Genomic DNA, 20611 nt, shown 5'->3' on the forward strand with positions numbered 1-20611 from the left:
TACCCAGTACTCTCTTGAATTAAACGCTGCTACCTGACTTTTAAGACTGGTCTCGATCTATTTCATGCATAAATGATAAACTTCCAACTTATCACGAAATAGAGAGAGTGTTAATTTGGTTTTGGCTACAAAACATATAGGAATTTAGAATTCCTCTAACACATATGTTCTCATGTTCTGAGCAAGGAACTCAAACGTTAGCTTTTTTACATGGCACATATTGCACTTTTACTTCTCCAACACTTTGTTTTTGCATTATTTAAACAAAATTGAACATGTTTTATTATTTATTTGAGGCTAAATAGATTTTTATTGATGTATTATATTAAGTTAAAATAAGTGTTCATTCAGTATCGCTGTAAATGTCATTATTACAACAACAAAAAATAAAATGGCCGATTGATCGGTATCTGCTTTTTTGGTCCTCCAATAATCGGTATCGGCGTTGAAAAATCATAATAGGTCGACCTCTAGTATATATACATACGTGTGTGTGTGTGTGTGCGCACATACACACACACACAGCAGGACGGACCAGTGATACTATAGGATGAGCTGCAGTAGCTAGATGCCGCCAGAGCCTCAAGTTGTGTTTTTGCTTCTCATACAGAGTGAATTAAATTACTATTGACCAGCAGAAGAGCAGCCCTGTGAAATGAACTCAATAAACTAGCAGGTCTATTAACAATGATGCACAGCCAATAGAAATACACACACACAACTGCCTCCCTCCCTTTTTCCCTTACTTCCTCCTCCTCTCTCCTCTCCAGCCAACACAGATGCCACAGATTCTCTAGTGAGATTCAGACTTGCTGTTAATGGGAATAGAACCAGAGCTGGAGTGGGATGGAGCCGGGGCTGACAGTGGGGGATGGAGCCAGAGTGTGGGATGGAGCCGGGGCTGACAGTGGGGGATGGAGCCAGAGTGTGGGATGGAGATGGGGCTGACAGTGGGGGATGGAGCCGGAGATGGGGCTGACAGTGGGGTGTGGAGCCGGAGATGGGGCTGACAGTGGGGTGTGGAGCCGGAGATGGGGCTGACAGTGGGGTGTGGAGCCGGAGATGGGGCTGACAGTGGGGCGTGGAGCCGGAGATGGGGCTGACAGTGGGGCGTGGAGCCGGAGATGGGGCTGACAGTGGGGGGTGGAGCCGGAGATGGGGCTGACAGTGGGGGGTGGAGCCGGAGATGGGGCTGACAGTGGGGGGTGGAGATGGGGCTGACAGTGGGGGATGGAGCCGGAGTGGTGGATGGAGATGGGGCTGACAGTGGGGGATGGAGCCGGAGTGGTGGATGGAGATGGTGCTGACAGTGGGGGATGGAGCCGGAGTGGTGGATGGAGATGGTGCTGACAGTGGGGGATGGAGCCGGAGTGGTGGATGGAGATGGTGCTGACAGTGGGGGATGGAGCCGGAGTGGTGGATGGAGATGGGGCTGACAGTGGGGATGGAGATGGGGCTGACAGTGGGGGATGGAGCCGGAGTGGTGGATGGAGATGGTGCTGACAGTGGGGGATGGAGCCGAAGTGGTGGATGGAGATGGTGCTGACAGTGGGGGATGGAGCCGGAGTGGTGGATGGAGATGGTGCTGACAGTGGGGGATGGAGCCGGAGTGGTGGATGGAGATGGTGCTGACAGTGGGGGATGGAGCCGGAGTGGTGGATGGAGATGGGGCTGACAGTGGGGGATGGAGCCGGAGTGGTGGATGGAGATGGTGCTGACAGTGGGGGATGGAGCCGGAGTGGTGGATGGAGATGGTGCAGACAGTGGGGGATGGAGCTGGAGTGTGGGATGGAAATGGGGCTGACAGTAGGGGATGGAGCCGGAGATGGGGCTGACAGTGGGGGATGGAGCCGGAGATGGGGCTTACAGTGGGGGATGGAGCCGGAGTGGTGGATGGAGATGGGGCTGACAGTGGGGGATGGAGCTGGAGTGTGGAATGGAGATGGGTCTGATAGTGGGGGATGGAGCTGGAGTGTGGGATGGAAATGAGGCTGACAGTGGGGGACGGAGCTTGAGATGGAGCCAGGCTGGGTTCGGGTTGAAGTTCTGTCATCAGCATGCCAAGGAGTGCAATAAAGATGGCGCACGTGTGTGTGTTTTACCCAAATTCCATTTCTCCCCTTCCCCTGAAGTACGAAGGTCTCTCGAATCCACTTGTTGATGGAGACAGACTTACGGAGGTCATGACTGATGAGTAGAGGTTGTCGGTCTCTGCTTCCTGTTCTGTGATTGGATCTGGTGGGAGGAGGACAACGCCAAGTCTCTGCAGGACTGACCTATAGGAACAGGTTATACCAGTCAGGTTACAGGAAGAGTAGAGCAGCCAAACTGCCATACCAGGTTGTCTTTTTGTCAATCACTGACTGTCTGTGTGTGTCTGCGCACGCGCGTACCTAAACCAGTTGTTGTGTGTCTGTAGGTGACAGAGTGTGTATGGCACTCTCAGGTTGTGACAGAAGAGAACCAGTGGGATGAGAGCATAGTCCACGATACTCTGAGGCACACACACATACACCAGTGACGCACCCTGAAAAACAAAACGCATTACACACATTCATTCCTCCAATCGACCTTCTACACACACACACACACACACACACACCTACATATCTTCTTACACTTCGATCAAAATGTCTGTGTGCGTTCGCCAAAATTTCCTAGGGGGATGCAACCTTTATTTGAGGGGTAAAATATCCTTAAATAGCCTATAGGTACACCTAAAATATGTCATGAGTCTTGTTAAAATATGTAGAATTGCAGTAAATTAGCTTCAAAACATGTATTTTACTATGGTTATAGCGCCATTTAATAAATTGTTTATATTTACTTTAACCTTTATTTAACTAGCCATGTCAGTTAAGAACAAATACTTATTTACAATGACGGACTACACTGGTCCAAACCCGGACGACGCTGGGCCAATTGTGCGCCACCCTATGGGACTCCCAATCACGGCCGGTTGTGATACAGCCTGGATTCGAACCAGGGTCTGTAGTGACAGATGTGCCTTAGACCGCTGCGCCACTCGGGAGCCCCATCACTATTGATTTAATATAGAGCCCTAGAACGACCTTGTCTGACGACTCAAACTGAATTATTCCGCTGCTCTATGTTCAACTACATACTTCAGTCAGACTGCCATCGTTGAAGTCGTTTGTGGTGACGTCAAAATAAGGGGTGTTGTTCAAAATAAAGTCATCAGTGATTGGATCATCTCTAATCAGAGTATCAACAGCAATTACGAATTTTCAAAACGCAGTTTTACCCATGTGCGTTCTGGCTCTGGCCCAATGCATCAGTTTCTAGGACCACTAAGAAAGGTTCAAATGTCTTTGAGTTCTAGAAATAGTCGGAGGTACTCAGATCCGGCCTCTGACGTCCATGGGCGTAGCATTTGGCCGGAGCAAGGAGTTTGGGTAACCAGGCAAAGAAAGACCCTCATACCTATGGGGTACATATGAAAATGTCTGTATGACAGTGTGTGCTTGTGTGAGTGAGTACCTGCTTTGAGGCTCTGTGCAGGGGAGCCATGTGGTTCAGGTTGACCTGAACACTGCAGAACACTGACCCAAACACCTTCAGCAACACCCAGCCGACCAGCCTGGAGTGAGTGAGAGAGAAAAACCCCTTCAGCAACACCCAGCCGATCAGCCTGGAGAGTGAGAAACCCCTTCAGCAACACTCAGCCTACCAGCCTGGAGAGAGAGAAACCCCTTCAGCAACACTCAGCCTACCAGCCTGGAGAGAGAGAAACCCCTTCAGCAACACTCAGCCTACCAGCCTGGAGAGAGTGAGAAACCCCTTCAGCAACACTCAGCCTACCAGCCTGGAGAGAGAGAGAAACCCCTTCAGCAACACTCAGCCTACCAGCCTGGAGAGAGACAAACACCTTCAGCAACACCCAGCCTAGAGAGAGACAAATGCCTTCAGCAACACCCAGCCTGGAGAGAGAGAAAAACCCCTTCAGCAACACTCAGCCTACCAGCCTGGAGAGAGACAAACACCTTCAGCAACACCCAGCCTAGAGAGAGAGAAACCCCTTCAGCAACACCCAGCCTGGAGAGAGAGGAAAAACCCCTTCAGCAACACCCAGCCGACCAGCCTGGAGAGAGTGAGAAACCCCTTCAGCAACACTCAGCCTACCAGCCTGGAGAGAGAGAAACCCCTTCAGCAACACCCAGCCTACCAGCCTGGAGAGAGAGAGAAACCCCTTCAGCAACACTCAGCCTACCAGCCTGGAGAGAGACAAACACCTTCAGCAACACCCAGCCTAGAGAGAGACAAACGCCTTCAGCAACACCCAGCCTGGAGAGAGAGAAAAACCCCTTCAGCAACACTCAGCCTACCAGCCTAGAGAGAGACAAACACCTTCAGCAACACCCAGCCTAGAGAGAGAGAAACCCCTTCAGCAACACCCAGCCTGGAGAGAGAGAAAAACCCCTTCAGCAACACCCAGCCGACCAGCCTGGAGAGAGAGAGAAACCCCTTCAGCAACACTCAGCCTACCAGCCTGGAGAGAGAGAAACCCCTTCAGCAACACTCAGCCTACCAGCCTGGAGAGAGAGAAACCCCTTCAGCAACACTCAGCCTACCAGCCTGGAGAGAGAGAAACCCCTTCAGCAACACTCAGCCTACCAGCCTGGAGAGAGTGAGAAACCCCTTCAGCAACACTCAGCCTACCAGCCTGGAGAGAGAGAGAAACCCCTTCAGCAACACTCAGCCTACCAGCCTGGAGAGAGACAAACACCTTCAGCAACACCCAGCCTAGAGAGAGACAAATGCCTTCAGCAACACCCAGCCTGGAGAGAGAGAAAAACCCCTTCAGCAACACTCAGCCTACCAGCCTGGAGAGAGACAAACACCTTCAGCAACACCCAGCCTAGAGAGAGAGAAACCCCTTCAGCAACACCCAGCCTGGAGAGAGAGGAAAAACCCCTTCAGCAACACCCAGCCGACCAGCCTGGAGAGAGTGAGAAACCCCTTCAGCAACACTCAGCCTACCAGCCTGGAGAGAGAGAAACCCCTTCAGCAACACCCAGCCTACCAGCCTGGAGAGAGAGAGAAACCCCTTCAGCAACACTCAGCCTACCAGCCTGGAGAGAGACAAACACCTTCAGCAACACCCAGCCTAGAGAGAGACAAACGCCTTCAGCAACACCCAGCCTGGAGAGAGAGAAAAACCCCTTCAGCAACACTCAGCCTACCAGCCTAGAGAGAGACAAACACCTTCAGCAACACCCAGCCTAGAGAGAGAGAAACCCCTTCAGCAACACCCAGCCTGGAGAGAGAGAAAAACCCCTTCAGCAACACCCAGCCGACCAGCCTGGAGAGAGAGAGAAACCCCTTCAGCAACACTCAGCCTACCAGCCTGGAGAGAGAGAAACCCCTTCAGCAACACTCAGCCTACCAGCCTGGAGAGAGAGAGAAACCCCTTCAGCAACACTCAGCCTACCAGCCTGGAGAGAGACAAACGCCTTCAGCAACACCCAGCCTAGAGAGAGACAAACGCCTTCAGCAACACCCAGCCTGGAGAGAGACAAACACCTTCAGCAACACCCAGCCTGGAGAGAGACAAACACCTTCAGCAACACCCAGCCTAGAGAGAGACAAACACCTTCAGCAACACCCAGCCTACCAGCTTGGAGAGAGAGATAAACCCCTTCAGCAACACCCAGCCTACCAGCCTGGAGAGAGAGAGATAAAACCCCTTCAGCAACACTCAGCCTACCAGCCTGGAGAGAGAGAAACCCCTTCAGCAACACTCAGCCTACCAGCCTGGAGAGAGAGAGATAAACCCCTTCAGCAACACTCAGCCTACCAGCCTGGAGAGAGAGAAACCCCTTCAGCAACACTCAGCCTACCAGCCTGGAGAGAGAGAGAAACCCCTTCAGCAACACTCAGCCTACCAGCCTGGAGAGAGAGAGAAACCCCTTCAGCAACACCCATCCTGGAGAGAAACAAACCCCTTCAGCAACACTCAGCCTACCAGCCTGGAGAGAGAGAAACCCCTTCAGCAACACTCAGCCTACCAGCCTGGAGAGAGAGAAACCCCTTCAGCAACACTCAGCCTACCAGCCTGGAGAGAGAAAAACACCTTCAGCAACACCCAGCCTAGAGAGAGAGAAACCCCTTCAGCAACACTCAGCCTACCAGCCTGGAGAGAGAAAAACACCTTCAGCAACACCCAGCCTGGAGAGAGAAAAACCCCTTCAGCAACACTCAGCCTACCAGCCTGGAGAGAGAAAAACACCTTCAGCAACACCCAGCCTGGAGAGAGAAAAACACCTTCAGCAACACCCAGCCTAGAGAGAGAGAAACCCCTTCAGCAACACTCAGCCTACCAGCCTGGAGAGAGAAAAACACCTTCAGCAACACCCAGCCTGGAGAGAAACAAACCCCTTCAGCAACACTCAGCCTAGAGAGAGACAAACCATAAAAATATAGCTGTATGTGAGCTCAATCAATGAATTCTTAATTTATTTTATAAACCCCTTTCAACCTCAGCAGTTGTCACAAAGTGCTTTACAGAGCTCTCAGGAGTGCTCTAATTCTAAAGATAGTGTTTGTGAGGGAAAGATGACACTGATATGGAGAAAGCACAGGGTAAACCCATTTGAATTTAATCACTTTAATCAGTTCTTTGTAGTTTGACAACCCTGTTTGTAAGCTTTTAAATTATATCAAACTTTTAGATTTTCCAGTGATGAAGACATTTATAGCCTGAATGTCCAAAAAGTCACCTTTAGAGCACTTCTACAATGGACAAACATGGAAAGTTTTGTTGAAATCAAAAGGGATGCTATGAAAAAGTAAATTAATTCAAATGGATTTACCCGGAGGGGGAGGGGTAGAAAGAGAGAGGAGATAAAGAGGGTCAGATGACACTGGCTGGAAATTAGATGGAAGTTGTGGGGGGAGAGAGCGTGGGTGGAGAGAAGTAGACAGATTTTTAAAGACAACCACAATAGAATTCCAATGACCGAGTATATCTACTGGGGATGAAATTGAAAAGAGAATTTTCAATTCCATCCAGGACTACATTATATCCACCATCTACAGAATCTGAAAGCCAGTGAAATTCAGAAGACAGGTCAAATTAACTCCAAGACAGGATTTCAATGACAATGGTATTCCAAAAACAAATTCCAAGATTTATGGAACAGACAGAGTTAATCCCAAATGGCACCCTATTCTCTACTTTTGATAAGGCTCTATGGGCCTTTTGGGACGCATCCACTGCCGGACAGACAGACCCACCGTAGAAGCTGTGGAGAGATGCAGGTGTTGATGAGGGGGATGTAGGGGGTAAGGTGGGTGAGTGAACCCCAGGTGTCTCCCCCTGTTGGTGCTATGTCTGGTGAGGAGAGAGCCTTCTGAACCCTGAAACACACACACACGTTGGGATAGGCAACAGGACAAAACAGCCATTTTACTTAACATGTGCACAAACGCGTATGCACGCACTCGTACACACATATCCACTTGGGGTGAGCTTGGGTGAGCTCCCAGCCATCAAGGACGTACATACAAGGGGGTGTCTGAGAAAGGCCAGAAAATGGCTAAAGACTCCAGCCACCCGAGACATGGACTGTTCGCCATGCTCCCGTCCGGCAGATGGTACTGGTGCATCAAAGCTCAGAACGACAGACTCTTACAGTTTTTATCCCCTGACCATAAAAGGCTAACAACTACTACTCACCCTCACACCTACACTCCTGCTAAAATCCTTAATGATTCTATTTATTATTTCCACTATGATGCTGTTCATTGATTGCCATTATCTATCCATTTTATCCTGCTATTGGCCACTATTACTCCCGTTCACATTTATACACTCACCGGACAGTTTATAAGGTACACCCATCTAGTACTGGGTCGGACCCCCTCTGCCTCCAGAACAACCTGAATTATTCAGGACAAGGATTCTACAAGGTGTCGGAAATGTTCGTCGCTCAATTGGTATCAAGGGACCTATCGTGTGCCATGAAAACATTCCCCACACAAGTACACTACCAGCCTGTACGAACCAGGATGGGGCCATGGACTAATGCGTCTTACGCCAAATCGTGACTGTCATCCAGCATGACGCAACAGAAACCAAGATTCGTCGGACTAGGCAATGTTTTTCCTCTCAATTGTCCAGTGTTGGTGATCGTGTGCCTACTAGAACCGATTTGTCTAGTTTTTAGCTGATAGGAGTGTAACCCGATGTGGTCGTCTGCTGCAATAGACCATCCGTGACGAGGATCGACATGTTATGCATTACGAGATGCCGTTCTGCCCACAAATGTTGTACTGCACCGTTATTTATCCGTTTGTGGCCCACCTGTTAGCTTGTCTGATTTTTGCCATTCTCCTTTGACCTCCCAACAAGCTGTTTTGGCCCACAGGACTGCCGCTGACTGGATGTTTTTTCTTTGTCGCACCCTTCTTAGTAAATGAAGGAAGGCCAAGGAGGGCATTCGTTTGAGTTACTGGATCTGGCACGCCTGGCACCGACGATCATACCACGGTCAAAGTCGCTTAAGCCACTCGTTTTGCCTATTCTAACATTGACTCACTGTACGTAGGAGCAAACCATTTTCGTGAATGGGGTGGTGTACCTAAAACTGGCATGTAAGTATCTGCTGGTCCCAGTGGTTTTCAATTAATGTGGTCTTGTTTTTTTCCAGAGAGAGAGAGTTTTGATACATAGCGATCCATTTGTTATATGTCTGTAGGAGCGATCCATTTTTGCTATACTATTTTTTTAGTGATAACTGTACTGTTGGGTAGAGCTTGCAAGTTAAACATTTACGCTTCGAACACACCGACAGCGTCAATGCGCAAAATAGTATGCAGCATCATCTGGATATGTGTGCAACAAAAGTTTAACATTCACCTTCTGCTACCATTTCTGTCAAGCCGTCTACACATAGTTTAACATTCACCTTCTGCTACCATTTCTGTCAAGCCGTCTACACATAGTTTAACATTCACCTTCTGCTACCATTTCTGTCAAGCCGTCTACACATAGTTTAACATTCACCTTCTGCTACCATTTCTGTCAAGCCGTCTACACATAGTTTAACATTCACCTTCTGCTACCATTTCTGTCAAGCCGTCTACACATAGTTTAACACATACGTTCAATAAATCCAACATCTGCACCACACCGAAAGCACTGCAACTGCCTCTGCAGCACAATGCTGCACAGCAAACTCAGTGTTTCATTGGAAATGAATGTACTTCTGGTGTACCAAAATGCAATGATGCCGTCGGTGTGTTCGAAGCGTTAACTGTACCTTTGCATGCAACAATACAACACACACACCTGTTGCTTTGGGAGACTCGCTCCACTCTGTCAGTAGCAGGACTAGGGTAGACCCTGCAGCCTCTGACCAACAGCACACAGCACACTCTCCTCACCAGCCAACCACGATACCTACAACACCCAGGAAACATCACATCATTGTGTATTTGCATGCAGTGTAAGGCCGTGGAGGTCTGTGTGTGTGTGTAATATATGTGTTACGTCTACCTGGTGTGGGTCTCATTGACACTCAGTAGATTATGGAAGCCCAGAGAGGGTATGGTCTGTCCCAGCTTCTTGCCCTGAAACGCAAGTGTACGCACACACACACACACACACACACAACCTAGTTGGTTAGACCAGTCCAAAGACGACAACACACCTCATAATAATGGCTGGAATTGAGTGATGGAATGGTATGAAACATGTTTGATGTGATTGACACCATTCCATTACTATGAACCCATCCTGATTTAAAGTGCCTCCAGCCATCACTGCTGCAGAGATTGACTGATGTGAACAGTAAACGTCCTCTAAGGACTTCATTTAAATGGGGCCTTTTATTAGGACATGACTGCGTTTGCTAAATGTGCTTTGTGTGTCAGGTCAACCCCATCTCTATGGGTACACCTCAATAGCCTCTCTATAGACCCTTTTCCAGTACACGACACACTGACGTCACTCTTGGCGGCAGTAAGAAAGCCATCACCATTTGCGGCCATTCAACATTTAGATTTACGTTTTTATTACTTTAAACTTAATACGTTTTTTGGGTTCTCATACGCTTACAATAATGTTTTGATTCTAGCTTGAACAGTCGCTAAGATTATATTTTGTATGCAGCAGTTGTTAGCTAGAATGCTAACACTCATTATTATAAGCTGTAGCAAAAGCTAGCCAAATAGCAATTTTGATGGTTGAAGTTTGTGTTTAAGTATAATGTAATTGATTTGCAATGATGACAAACAATATATTAAGCAGGACATTCATACATTCATTCAATTATAATCCAAAAGTAGAGTGAAATAAGCAACATGTAAATAGAGGCGGTTTTTGCGGGCGTTCTGTTCTGCCACCCTCATGCGGCAAAGCTTGCAAACACAGAAAGGGCTCTCTGGGCAGCCCCTCCATAGGCTCGCTCTCTGGGCAGCCCCTCCATAGGCTCGCTCTCTGGGCAGCCCCTCCATAGGCTCGCTCTCTGGGCAGCCCCTCCATAGGCTCGCTCTCCTGGGCAGCCCCTCCATAGGCTCGCTCTCTGGGCAGCCCTTCCATAGGCTCGCTCTCTGGGCAACCCCTCCATAGGCTCGCTCTCTGGGCAACCCCTCCATAGGCTCGCTCTCTGGGCAACCCCTCCATAGGCTCGCTCTCTGGGCACACCTCAAAAGACTGAAGTGGCTCTCTCTCTTCCATCTGCATAATTTTTTTATTTCACCTTTATTTAACCAGGTAGGCCAGCTGAGAACAAGTTCTCATTTACAACTGCGACGTGGCCAAGATAAAGCAAAGCAGTGCGACAAAAACAGAGTTAAACAAATGTACAGTCAATAACACAATAGAAAAATCTGTGTGTGTGCAAATGTAGTAAGATCAGGGAGGTAAAGCAATAAATAAGCCATAGCGGCGAAATAATTACAATTTAGCATTAACCCTGGAGTGATAGATGTGCAGATGATGTGCAAGTAGAGATACTGGGGTGCAAAAAGAGCAAAAATAAATACATTTGGGGGATGAGGTAGTTGGATGGGCTATTTCCAGATGGGCTGTGTACAGGTGCAGTGATCGGTAAGCTGCTCTGACAGCTGATGCTTAAAGTTAGGGAGGGAGATATGAGTCTCCAGCTTCAGTGATTTTTGCAATTCGTTCCAGTCATTGGCAACAGAGAACTGGAAGGAAAGGCCGCCAAAGAAGTTGGCTTTGGGGATGACCAGTGAAATAAACCTGCTGGAGCGTGTGCTATGGGTGGATGTTGCTATGGTGACCAGTGAGCTGAAATAAGGCGGGACTTTACCTAGCAAAGACTTATAGATGACCTGGAGCCAGTGGGTTTGGCGACGAATATGAAGCGAGAGCCAGCAGACTAGAGCATACAGGTCGCAGTGGTGGGTAGTATATGTAGCTTTGGTGACAAAACGGATGGCACTGTGATAGACAACATCTAATTTGCTGAGTAGAGTGTTGGAGGCTATTTTGTAAATGACATCGCCGAAGTCAAGGATTGGTAGGACAGTCAGTATTACGAGGGTATGTTTAGCAGCATGAGTGAAAGAGGCTTTGTTGCGAAATAGGAAGCCGATTCTACATTCAATTTTGGATTGGAGACGCTTAATGTGAGTCTGGAAGGAGAGTTCAGTCTAGCCAGACACCTAGGTATGTGTAGTTGTCCACATATTCTCAGTCAGAACCGTCCAGGGTAGTGATGCTAGTCGGGCGGGCGGGTTCAGGCACCAATCGGATAAAAAGCATGCATTTAGTATTACTAGCATTTAAGAGCTGTTGGAGGCCACGGAAGGAGAGTTGTATGGCATTGAAGCTCATCTGGAGGTTTATTAACAGTGTCCAAAGAAGGGCCAAAAGTATACAGAATGGTGTTGTCTGCGTAGAGGTGGATCAGAGAATCACCAGGAGCAAGAGCGACTTCATTGATATATATACACAAAAGAGTCGGCCTGAGAATTGAACCCTGCGGCACCCCCATAGAGTGGCATAGAGTGGAGTGGCACCCCCATAGGCTGCACAGTACTGTCTTTTATCGATGGCGGTTATGATATGGTTTAGGACCTTGAGAGTGGCTGAGATACACCCATGACCAGCTCAGAAACCAGATTGCATAGTGGAGAAGGTACAGTGGGATTCAAAATTATTATTATTTGACCATGCTGGTCATTTATGAACATTTGAACATCTTGGCCAAGTTCTGTTATAATCTCCACCCGGCACAGCCAGAAGAGGACTGGCCACCCCACAAAGCCTGGTTCCTCTCTAGGTTTCTTCCTAGGTTTTGGCCTTTCTAGGGAGTTTTTCCTAGCCACCGTGCTTCTACACCTGCATTGCTTGCTGTTTGGGGTTTTAGGCTGGGTTTCTGTACAGCACTTTGAGATATCAGCTGATGTACGATGGGCTATATAAATATATATATATATATTTTTTTAAATGGTCGGTGATCTGGCTTTAGAAAGGCAGGGCAGGATGGATATAGGTCTATAACAGTTTGGGTCTAGTGTCTCCCCCTTTGAAAGGGGGATGACCGAGGCAGCTTTCCAATCTTTAGTGATCTCAGATGAAACGAACGAGGTTGAATAGGTTAGTAATAGGGGTTGCAACAATTGCGGCGGATCATTTTAAAAAGAGAGAGTACAGATTGTTTAGCCCAGCTGATTTGTAGGGGTCCAGATTTTGCAGCTCTTTCAGAACATCAGCTATCTGGATTTGGGTGAAGGAGAAGTGGGGGGGGGGGGGCAAGTTGCTGCGGGGGGTGCAGAGCTGTTGGCTAGGGTCGGGGTAGCCAGGTGGAAAGCAAGGCCAGCTGTAGAAAAATGCTTATTGAAATTCCCAGTTATTGTGGATTTAATCGGTGGTGACAGTGTTTCCTAGCCTCAGTGCAGTGGGCAGCTGGGAGGAGGTGCTCTTATTCTCCATGGACTTTAGTGTCCCAAAACTTTTGGGAATTTGTGCTACAGAATGCAAAATTCTGTTAGGAAAGCAAAAGCTAGCTTTTTCAAACGGACTGTGTATATTGGTTCTTAACTTCCCTGAAAAGTTGCATATCGTGGGGGCTATTCGACGCTAATGCAGTCCGCCACAGGATGTTTTTGTGCTGGCCAAGGACAGTCAAGTCTGGTTCTACATTTAAAAAAAATGGGGGCATGCTTATTTAAAGAATAACCAGGTGTCCTCTACTGACGGTGTGACGTAGAAGTCTGTCACTGGCCGCGGGAAGCATTTGGTTCTTTAACGCACGCACACATTCATCACTCCTCCCTGCTCCGTTATAAGATAAGTTAACAATGTGGGTCGACACACAAGTTAACTTCTGTCATAGTGCATACATTTCACACTTGTCAGTGTTCATTTGTAATATAAGTATTATGTATTATACTTATCTATGTTGTGGATGAGTGCGTTGTTTGTTTGTTTTGTTCCTCTATCTCTGTAGCTTCCGGGTATGCTGGATAAGGACCCGAGCTAAGGGAATTGGGCTGACTATGTAGTGCCTGTCCCAAATGGCTCATTAATGTAAATGTGCATATTGAAAGACACTGTCAGTAGTGATGTCATTTTGTAACTGTTATGTTGTGATATTGTTTCATAAACATGTTGCAATGTATATACTTTAGTATGTTTAGTTAAATGGAGAATGTAGGTTTGTATAGGTAATTGCTTAATTCATTGGTGTTAATTGTTCTGAAGGGAGGGGCTAGCACTACAAAAGGAGCCTCTCTTTCAGTTCACGGGAAGGCCATTTTGGATTGAGCTGTGAATGTGGCAGCATTGTTTTTAGCTGTCCCATAAGGTATACGTTTGATGGCAGTACTGTTGTTTTTGTTCTGGAATCACTTAGTAAATAAACACCCTTGCACAGAAGAACATTTGCGGCTCCGCCATCTTTTTATTTTGATAGAGGTTAGGTTTTCCAGTATAGCCTTCTGGGATACTCTACGTGACAGACGGGATGAGGTCAATATCCTTCCAGGATACCTGGGCCAGGGCGATTAGAAAGGACTGCTCGCTGAAGTGTTTCAGGGTTTGACAGTGAAGAGGAGTGGTCGTTTGACCGCAGACCCATTACGGACAAAGGCAATGATGCAGTGGTCGCTGAGATCCTGGTTGAAGACAGCAGAGGTGTATTTAGAAGGCAGGTTGGTCAGAATGATATGAGGGTGCCAGCGTTTATGGATTTGGGGTTGTACCTGGTAGGTTCCTTGATAATTTCTGTGCGATTGAGGGCATCTAGCTTAGATTGTAGGACGGACGGGGTGTTAAGCATATCCCAGTTTAGGTCATCCAACAGTATGAACTCTGAAGATAAATGAGGGGCAATCAATTCGCATATGGAGTCCAGGGCATCCCTGGGGCTAAGGGGGGTCTATAGCAGGCAGCAACAGTGAGAGACTTTGTTTCTGGAAAGGTGGATTTTTAGAAGTAGAAGCTCGAACTGGTTTGGGTACAGACCTGGATAGCATGACAGAACTCTGAACTCTGCAATGTTGTAGTTCGGGATGGAAATTTCATAATTTTTGGTGGCCTGCCTAAGCCAGGATTCAGACACAGCTAGGACATCAGGGTTGGCGGAGTGTACTAAAGCAGTGAATAAAACAAACTTAGGGATGAGGCTTCTGATGTTAACATGCATGAAACCAAGGCCTTTACGGTTACAGAAGTCAACAAATGATAGCGCCTGGGGAATAGGAGTGGTACTGGGGTCTACAGGGCCTGGGTTAAGCTCTACATCACCAGAGGAACAGAGTAGGAGTAGGATAAGGGTACGGCTAAAGGCTATAAGAACTGGTCGTCTAGTGCAATGGGAACAGGGAATAAAAGGAGAAGATTTCTGGGCGTTGTAGAAAAGATTCAGGGCATAATGTACAGACAAGGGTATGGTAGGATGTGAGTAAACCTAGGCGTTGAGTGACGATGAGAGGTTTCGTCTCTGGTGGGACCAGTTAAGCCAGGTGAGGACTCCGCATATGTGGGGGGTGGGACAAAATATATATCTAAGGTAAGGTGAGTGGGACTGAAACAATAAGGACTAGCCGAGGGAGGCATAAAGCAGTCATAGGTGTTGATCGGGAGAGCTAAGACAACAACGGGTAAATGGTGATGAATGGGCAGAGCAGGTCAGTTAGGTACATACAGAACCTGAATTCGAGGCTGGGGCCAACATTTAAACAAAATGGGGTACCGTATTATTGTAACAGTCCAGGGGGTATCAGCTGTGTAGCCGAGTGATCATAGGGTCCAAAGAACAGCAATAGGTTAGTCAGGGAGCCATTCAGTAGTCAGTACTATGCTAGGTGAGTGGGAGACATAGCGCTTAGAAAGCTAGCGGGCCGGGGTAAGAAGAAGGGTCTTCGGCGACATCGCAACGGAAAAGCCAGTTGAGACCACATTGGGTGACCACGTCGGCAGACCAGTTGTGATGGATCGGCGGGGTTCCGTATCGACAACAAAGCGTCCAGGCCAATTGGCAAAAGAGGTATTGTAGCCCTAGAATTAGCTGGTATATGGGCCTAGCTCGTGGCTAACTCAAGGCTAACTGGTGCTTGCTTCGTTAGCTAACAGTAGCCACTCGGTAGCAGCTAGCTAGCTGCAATGATCCGGTGTAATGACCCAGAGAGGCAGGAATCCGGTGATGTGGTAGGGGGAATCAGTTCGATATGCTCTGGGGTTGATATCGCGCTGTGCAGACTGGCATGTATTGTCCGAGCTAAAGCTGGCGGTGTCCGAGCTAAAAGGTGAAGATCGCTAGCAGTGGCTAACAAAGACTAGTAGCTAGTTATAAGGAAGAAAAATAGCAGATGGGTGAGGCGGGTTGCAGGAAAGTACCCTGCTCAAAAAAATAAAGGGAACACTTAAACAACACAAATGTAACTCCAAGTCAATCACACTTCTGTGAAATCAAACTGTCCACTTAGGAAGCAACACTGATTGACAATAAATTTCACATGCTGTTGTGCAAATGGAATAGACAACAGGTGGAAATTATAGGCAATTAGCAAGACAACCCCAATAAAGGAGTGGTTCTGCAGGTGGTGACCACAGACCACTTCTCAGTTGCTATGCTTCCTGGCTGATGTTTTGGTCACTTTTGAATGCTGGCGGTGCTTTCACTCTAGTGGTAGCATGAGACGGAGTCTACAACCCACACAAGTAGCTCAGGTAGTGCAGCTCATCCAGGATGGCACATCAATGCGAGCTGTGGCAAGAAGGTTTGCTGTGTCTGTCAGCTTAGTGTCCAGAGCATGGAGGCGCTACCAGGAGACAGGCCAGTACATCAGGAGACGTGGAGGAGGCCGTAGGAGGGCAACAACCCAGCAGCAGGACCGCTACCTCCGCCTTTGCGCAAGAAAGAGCAGGAGGAGCACTGCCAGAGCCCTGCAAAATGACCTTCAGCAGGCCACAAATGTGCATGTGTCTGCTCAAACGGTCAGAAACAGACTCCATGAGGGTGGTATGAGGGCCCGACGTTCACAGGTGGGGTTGTGCTTACAGCCCAACACCGTGCAGGACGTTTGGCATTTGCCAGAGAACACCAAGATTGGCAAATTCGCCACTGGCGCCCTGTGCTCTGCACAGGTGAAAGCAGGTTCACACTGAGCACATGTGACAGACGTGACAGAGTCTGGAGACGCCGTGGAGAACGTTCTGCTGCCTGCAACATCCTCCAGCATGACCGGTTTGGCAGTGGGTCAGTCATGGTGTGGGGTGGCATTTCTTTAGGGGGCCGCACAGCCCTCCATGTGCTCGCCAGAGGTAGCCTGACTGCCATTAGGTACCGAGATGAGATCCTCAGACCCCTTGTGAGGTGCGGTTGGCCCTGGGTTCCTTCTAATGCAAGACAATGCTAGACCTCATGTCGCTGGAGTGTGTCAGCAGTTCCTGCAAGAGGAAAGCATTGATGCTATAGACTGGCCCGCCCGTTCCCCAGACCTGAATCCAACTGAGCACATCTGGAACATCATGTCTCGCTCCATCCACCAACGCCACGTTGCACCACAGACTGTCCAGGAGTTGGCGGATGCTTTAGTCCAGGTCTGGGAGGAGATCCCTCAGGAGACCATCCGCCACCTCATCAGGAGCATGCCCAGGCGTTGTAGGGAGGTCATACAGGCACGTGGAGGCCACACACACTACTGAGCCTCATTTTGACTTGTTTTAAGGTCATTACATCAAAGTTGGATCAGCCTGTAGTGTGGTTTTCCACTTTAATTTTGAGTGTGACTCCAAATCCAGACCTCCATGGGTTGATAAATTTGATTTCCATTGATCATTTGTGTGATTTTGTTGTCAGCACATTCAACTATGTAAAGAAAAAAGTATTTAATAAGAATATTTCATTCATTCAGTTCTAGGATGTGTTATTTTAGTGTTCCCTTTATTTTTTTGAGCAGTGTATATAAAGTAAACAGAAAGTGAGATTAAAATGTATACAAGAAAATAAAAAGCCGGGTATTTACATGGGATAAAGACAGACACTGCTACACCATCTTGGATTTAATCTGCTACGTCATCTTTGATTTGCATTAGTCTGAAAACAGTAGTTAGGTGTTAAAATGGAGGAAGACACTATTGAGACACAATCTACTTTATAAACTCGGTGGTTCGAGCCCTGAATGCTGATTGGCCGAAAGCTACAGTATATCAGACCATCTACAATGGCTATGACAAAAAATAACTACTTAGTCTTCTAATTACGTTGGTAACCACTTTATAATAGCAATAGGCCACCTCAGGGGTTTGTGGTATATGGTCAATATACCACGGATAAAGGCCGTGTTCAGGCACTCTGCGTTGCGTCGTCCTTAAGAACAGCCCTTAGCTGTGGAATATTAGACATATACCACAACCCCCTGAGGTCGTATTGCTTAATTATACAACGGGTGGTTTGGAATTCCCATTGTTAGAGCCTATCCTGCCCATGATATACGAGACGAAAACAGGAGGTTGGTGGCACCTTCATTTGGGAGAACGGGCTTGTGGTAATGACTGGCGCGGACTTAATGGAATGGTATCAATAACATAAAACAAATGGTTTCCAGGTGTTTGATGCCATTTGCTCCGTTCCGGACATTATTATGAAACGTTCTCCCCTCAGCAGCGTCTACTGGAGACAACATACACATGGCCTGTACATTCATAAAAAGTACCATTGTTTATGTTGTTACCTAGCAACGCACTACTACTCCTCCTCGGGCCTTATTGCTTAAGTACCCACCTCGCTCTCCATCCCCCTACTTACCAGGCTGTCAGGGGTACACTGGTGGCAACATTGTCCTACAGATGGTCTGAATTTGCCGAGGTAGGGAGCTACAGTCTTCAGCTTCTTCTTGATCTTCGACCCCCACGACAACTAACAGGGAGAGAATGCAGGGATATGGCATTAACATACACACAAAATCACCATGTAAATTGACGACAGCATCAACTCTGAGTCAACATGCTTCATATTTGGTATTGTTCTTATATTGTCCGGCACAAACACATGATCTTATATCAACATGTCATAAACATGTCAACATGTCTAACACAAACCGGATTGTCACTGTATAGGACTTTTGAGCGGTGACTTTCAAACTAGTGGCAGTAGAATGCGTTTACATGACATCCCTATCAGTGAGACCAAATCCATTATTATTCTGTCTACTCGCAAAACACAAGTATTGTGCTATGTGTGTGCGCATGTGTAACAGACAAAGGCTTGCTTACCGGTACCACGGTAATATAACGTTACCAAAATGTCATGATACGAAGATTTTAGCATACAATACTAGCGATTTTTTCAGCCCGACCGATCTAAAGAACCTGCGTGCGCCTGTTCTAAAATGTTTCTCAAGTCAGTTTTGTTTATGAATTCAGTTGAATTTAAGCAACAGCCAATAGTCTCTTGAATCAGCAGGCAATAATATCCACTTCACTTTGTTTAAAAAAATATATAATTTAACTGTGATGCGAGCGGGGATGCAGACCCAGACGAGTCTTATGTTGTTAGAGTTGTATATTTGTTACATTGGAGCAGCGAGCAAGTGATACATTGTATAATTTAATAATTTAATAATAATAATTTCTGAGTCGACTTTAAAAGTTCCCTGACATGTAGCCTCTGAGTGCCAGAGAGGGAAAATGGAGCAGAGAAAACATCTTGTCTCTAATCTAACCAGTGACAACAATATGACCCATATTACCAGAGACGCCTTTCATTCTACCTATCAGGATTCGCGCACATTTGCTATAATTTCATAAACCATGTCACGGGCCTTTTACACTCATCCTGGGTCGCTGATTAGGAGTTTGGTAACAGACAACATTGTTCAGTCATATTACCCAGCTAGCTAACAACCTGGTAACTTGACAGTAGGTTTAGGCAAATTGAATTGGCACAGGAAGAAAGGAAAAGAGTCTGCTACTCATGAGGGGTATTTCAAAAGGAATAATTCATTTATGGTGCTCCTTCAATTCTGTTTGGTGCCTATAATTTTAAAAGTTGGGAGTAGTGTGTGTTTGTGGGAGAGAGTGGTGTGTGTGTGTTTTATGAGAGTGAGGGAGACAGAAGGTGACACAATGACATGCAGATCATTATGCATGTATATCACAGGAGGTTGTTGGCACCTTAATTGGGGAGGACAGGCTAGTGGTAATGGCTGGAGCGGAATGATATCAAACACATGGTTTCTGTGTGCTTGATGCCATTCCATTTGCGCCGTTCCAGCCATCATTATGAGCCATACTCCTTTCAGCAGCCTCCACTGATGTACATATATTCCTTCCTCTCATTCCTCCAGCCAATCACAGGTAGGCCTTTTCAAATATTAGCAAATCCTCCACAGGCTGAGCAGGGCCAGGGACAATCCACTTTAATAGAGAGCCTGCAGTATGACACTGATAAATGAGCCAGTAAGTTTTCACTACAGTAAGAACACATTGTGAAAAAATCTAAAGTGCTGACATGTTGAAAGCAACTCTCCAAACCAAATATATATATATGACTTTTGCGTGTCAATTCATAAACCATGTAATCGGTACATCGAAAATCTCCCCAACTATTTTGCAATGTACATGGCACAGCTGTCAATATAAGGTCCCACAGTTGCCAGTGCATGTCAAAGCAAAAACCAAGCCATGAGGTTGAAGTAATTGTCCGTAGAGCTCCAAGACAGAATTGTGTCGAGGCACAGATCTGGGGAAAGGTACCAAAAAATGTCTGCAGCATTGAAGGTCCCAAAAAACACAGTGGCCTCCATCATTCTTAAAAATGGAAGAAGTTTGGAACCACCAAGACTCTTCATAGAGTTTGCCGCCTGGGACAAGTCTCTGAATGTCCTTGAATGGCCCAGCTAGAGCCCGGATCTGAACTCGATCATACGTCTCTGGAGATGCCTGAAAATAGCTGTGCAGCGACACTGCCCATCCAACCTGACAGGGCTTGAGATGATCTGCGGAAAAGAATGGGAGAAGTGTGCCAAGCTTGTAGCGTCATACATCTCAAAACAGCAAATGCATTTGCAACGGAAGGCAGGCCTCATCAGCGTGTCACACACCACTTTCAATGAGATGGAGGCCGTATGCATTTTGAAAACAGCCTACTTAATCGTTTTACTACATTAT

General features: G+C 47.2%; 1 protein-coding gene across 6 annotated transcripts in view; it reads right to left on the minus strand.

Moving 5' to 3' along the window:
• The window catches only part of gpat2 (glycerol-3-phosphate acyltransferase 2, mitochondrial), a 50052-nt gene that overhangs the window by 24146 nt on the left and 5295 nt on the right, over positions 1-20611 (minus strand). For 4 of the 6 annotated variants that reach the window (XM_036936097.2, XM_090190938.1, XM_090190936.1 and 1 more), the window contains exons 3-9: positions 18249-18359; positions 9521-9594; positions 9314-9424; positions 7258-7380; positions 3502-3601; positions 2394-2527; positions 2177-2276 (exon numbers count right to left, since the gene is read on the minus strand). In XM_036936097.2, coding sequence (XP_036791992.1) covers positions 2177-2276; positions 2394-2527; positions 3502-3601; positions 7258-7380; positions 9314-9424; positions 9521-9594; positions 18249-18359 — 753 coding nt within the window. The remainder of the gene's footprint in view (positions 1-2176; positions 2277-2393; positions 2528-3501; positions 3602-7257; positions 7381-9313; positions 9425-9520; positions 9595-18248; positions 18360-20611) is intronic. The other 2 variants (XM_090190940.1, XM_090190939.1) reach the window with 1 other exon arrangement.

The sequence above is a fragment of the Oncorhynchus mykiss genome, chromosome 11, assembly GCF_057628025.1.
Source record: "Oncorhynchus mykiss isolate SJ-2025 chromosome 11, ASM5762802v1, whole genome shotgun sequence".
NCBI classification, from domain to species: Eukaryota; Metazoa; Chordata; class Actinopteri; order Salmoniformes; family Salmonidae; genus Oncorhynchus; species Oncorhynchus mykiss.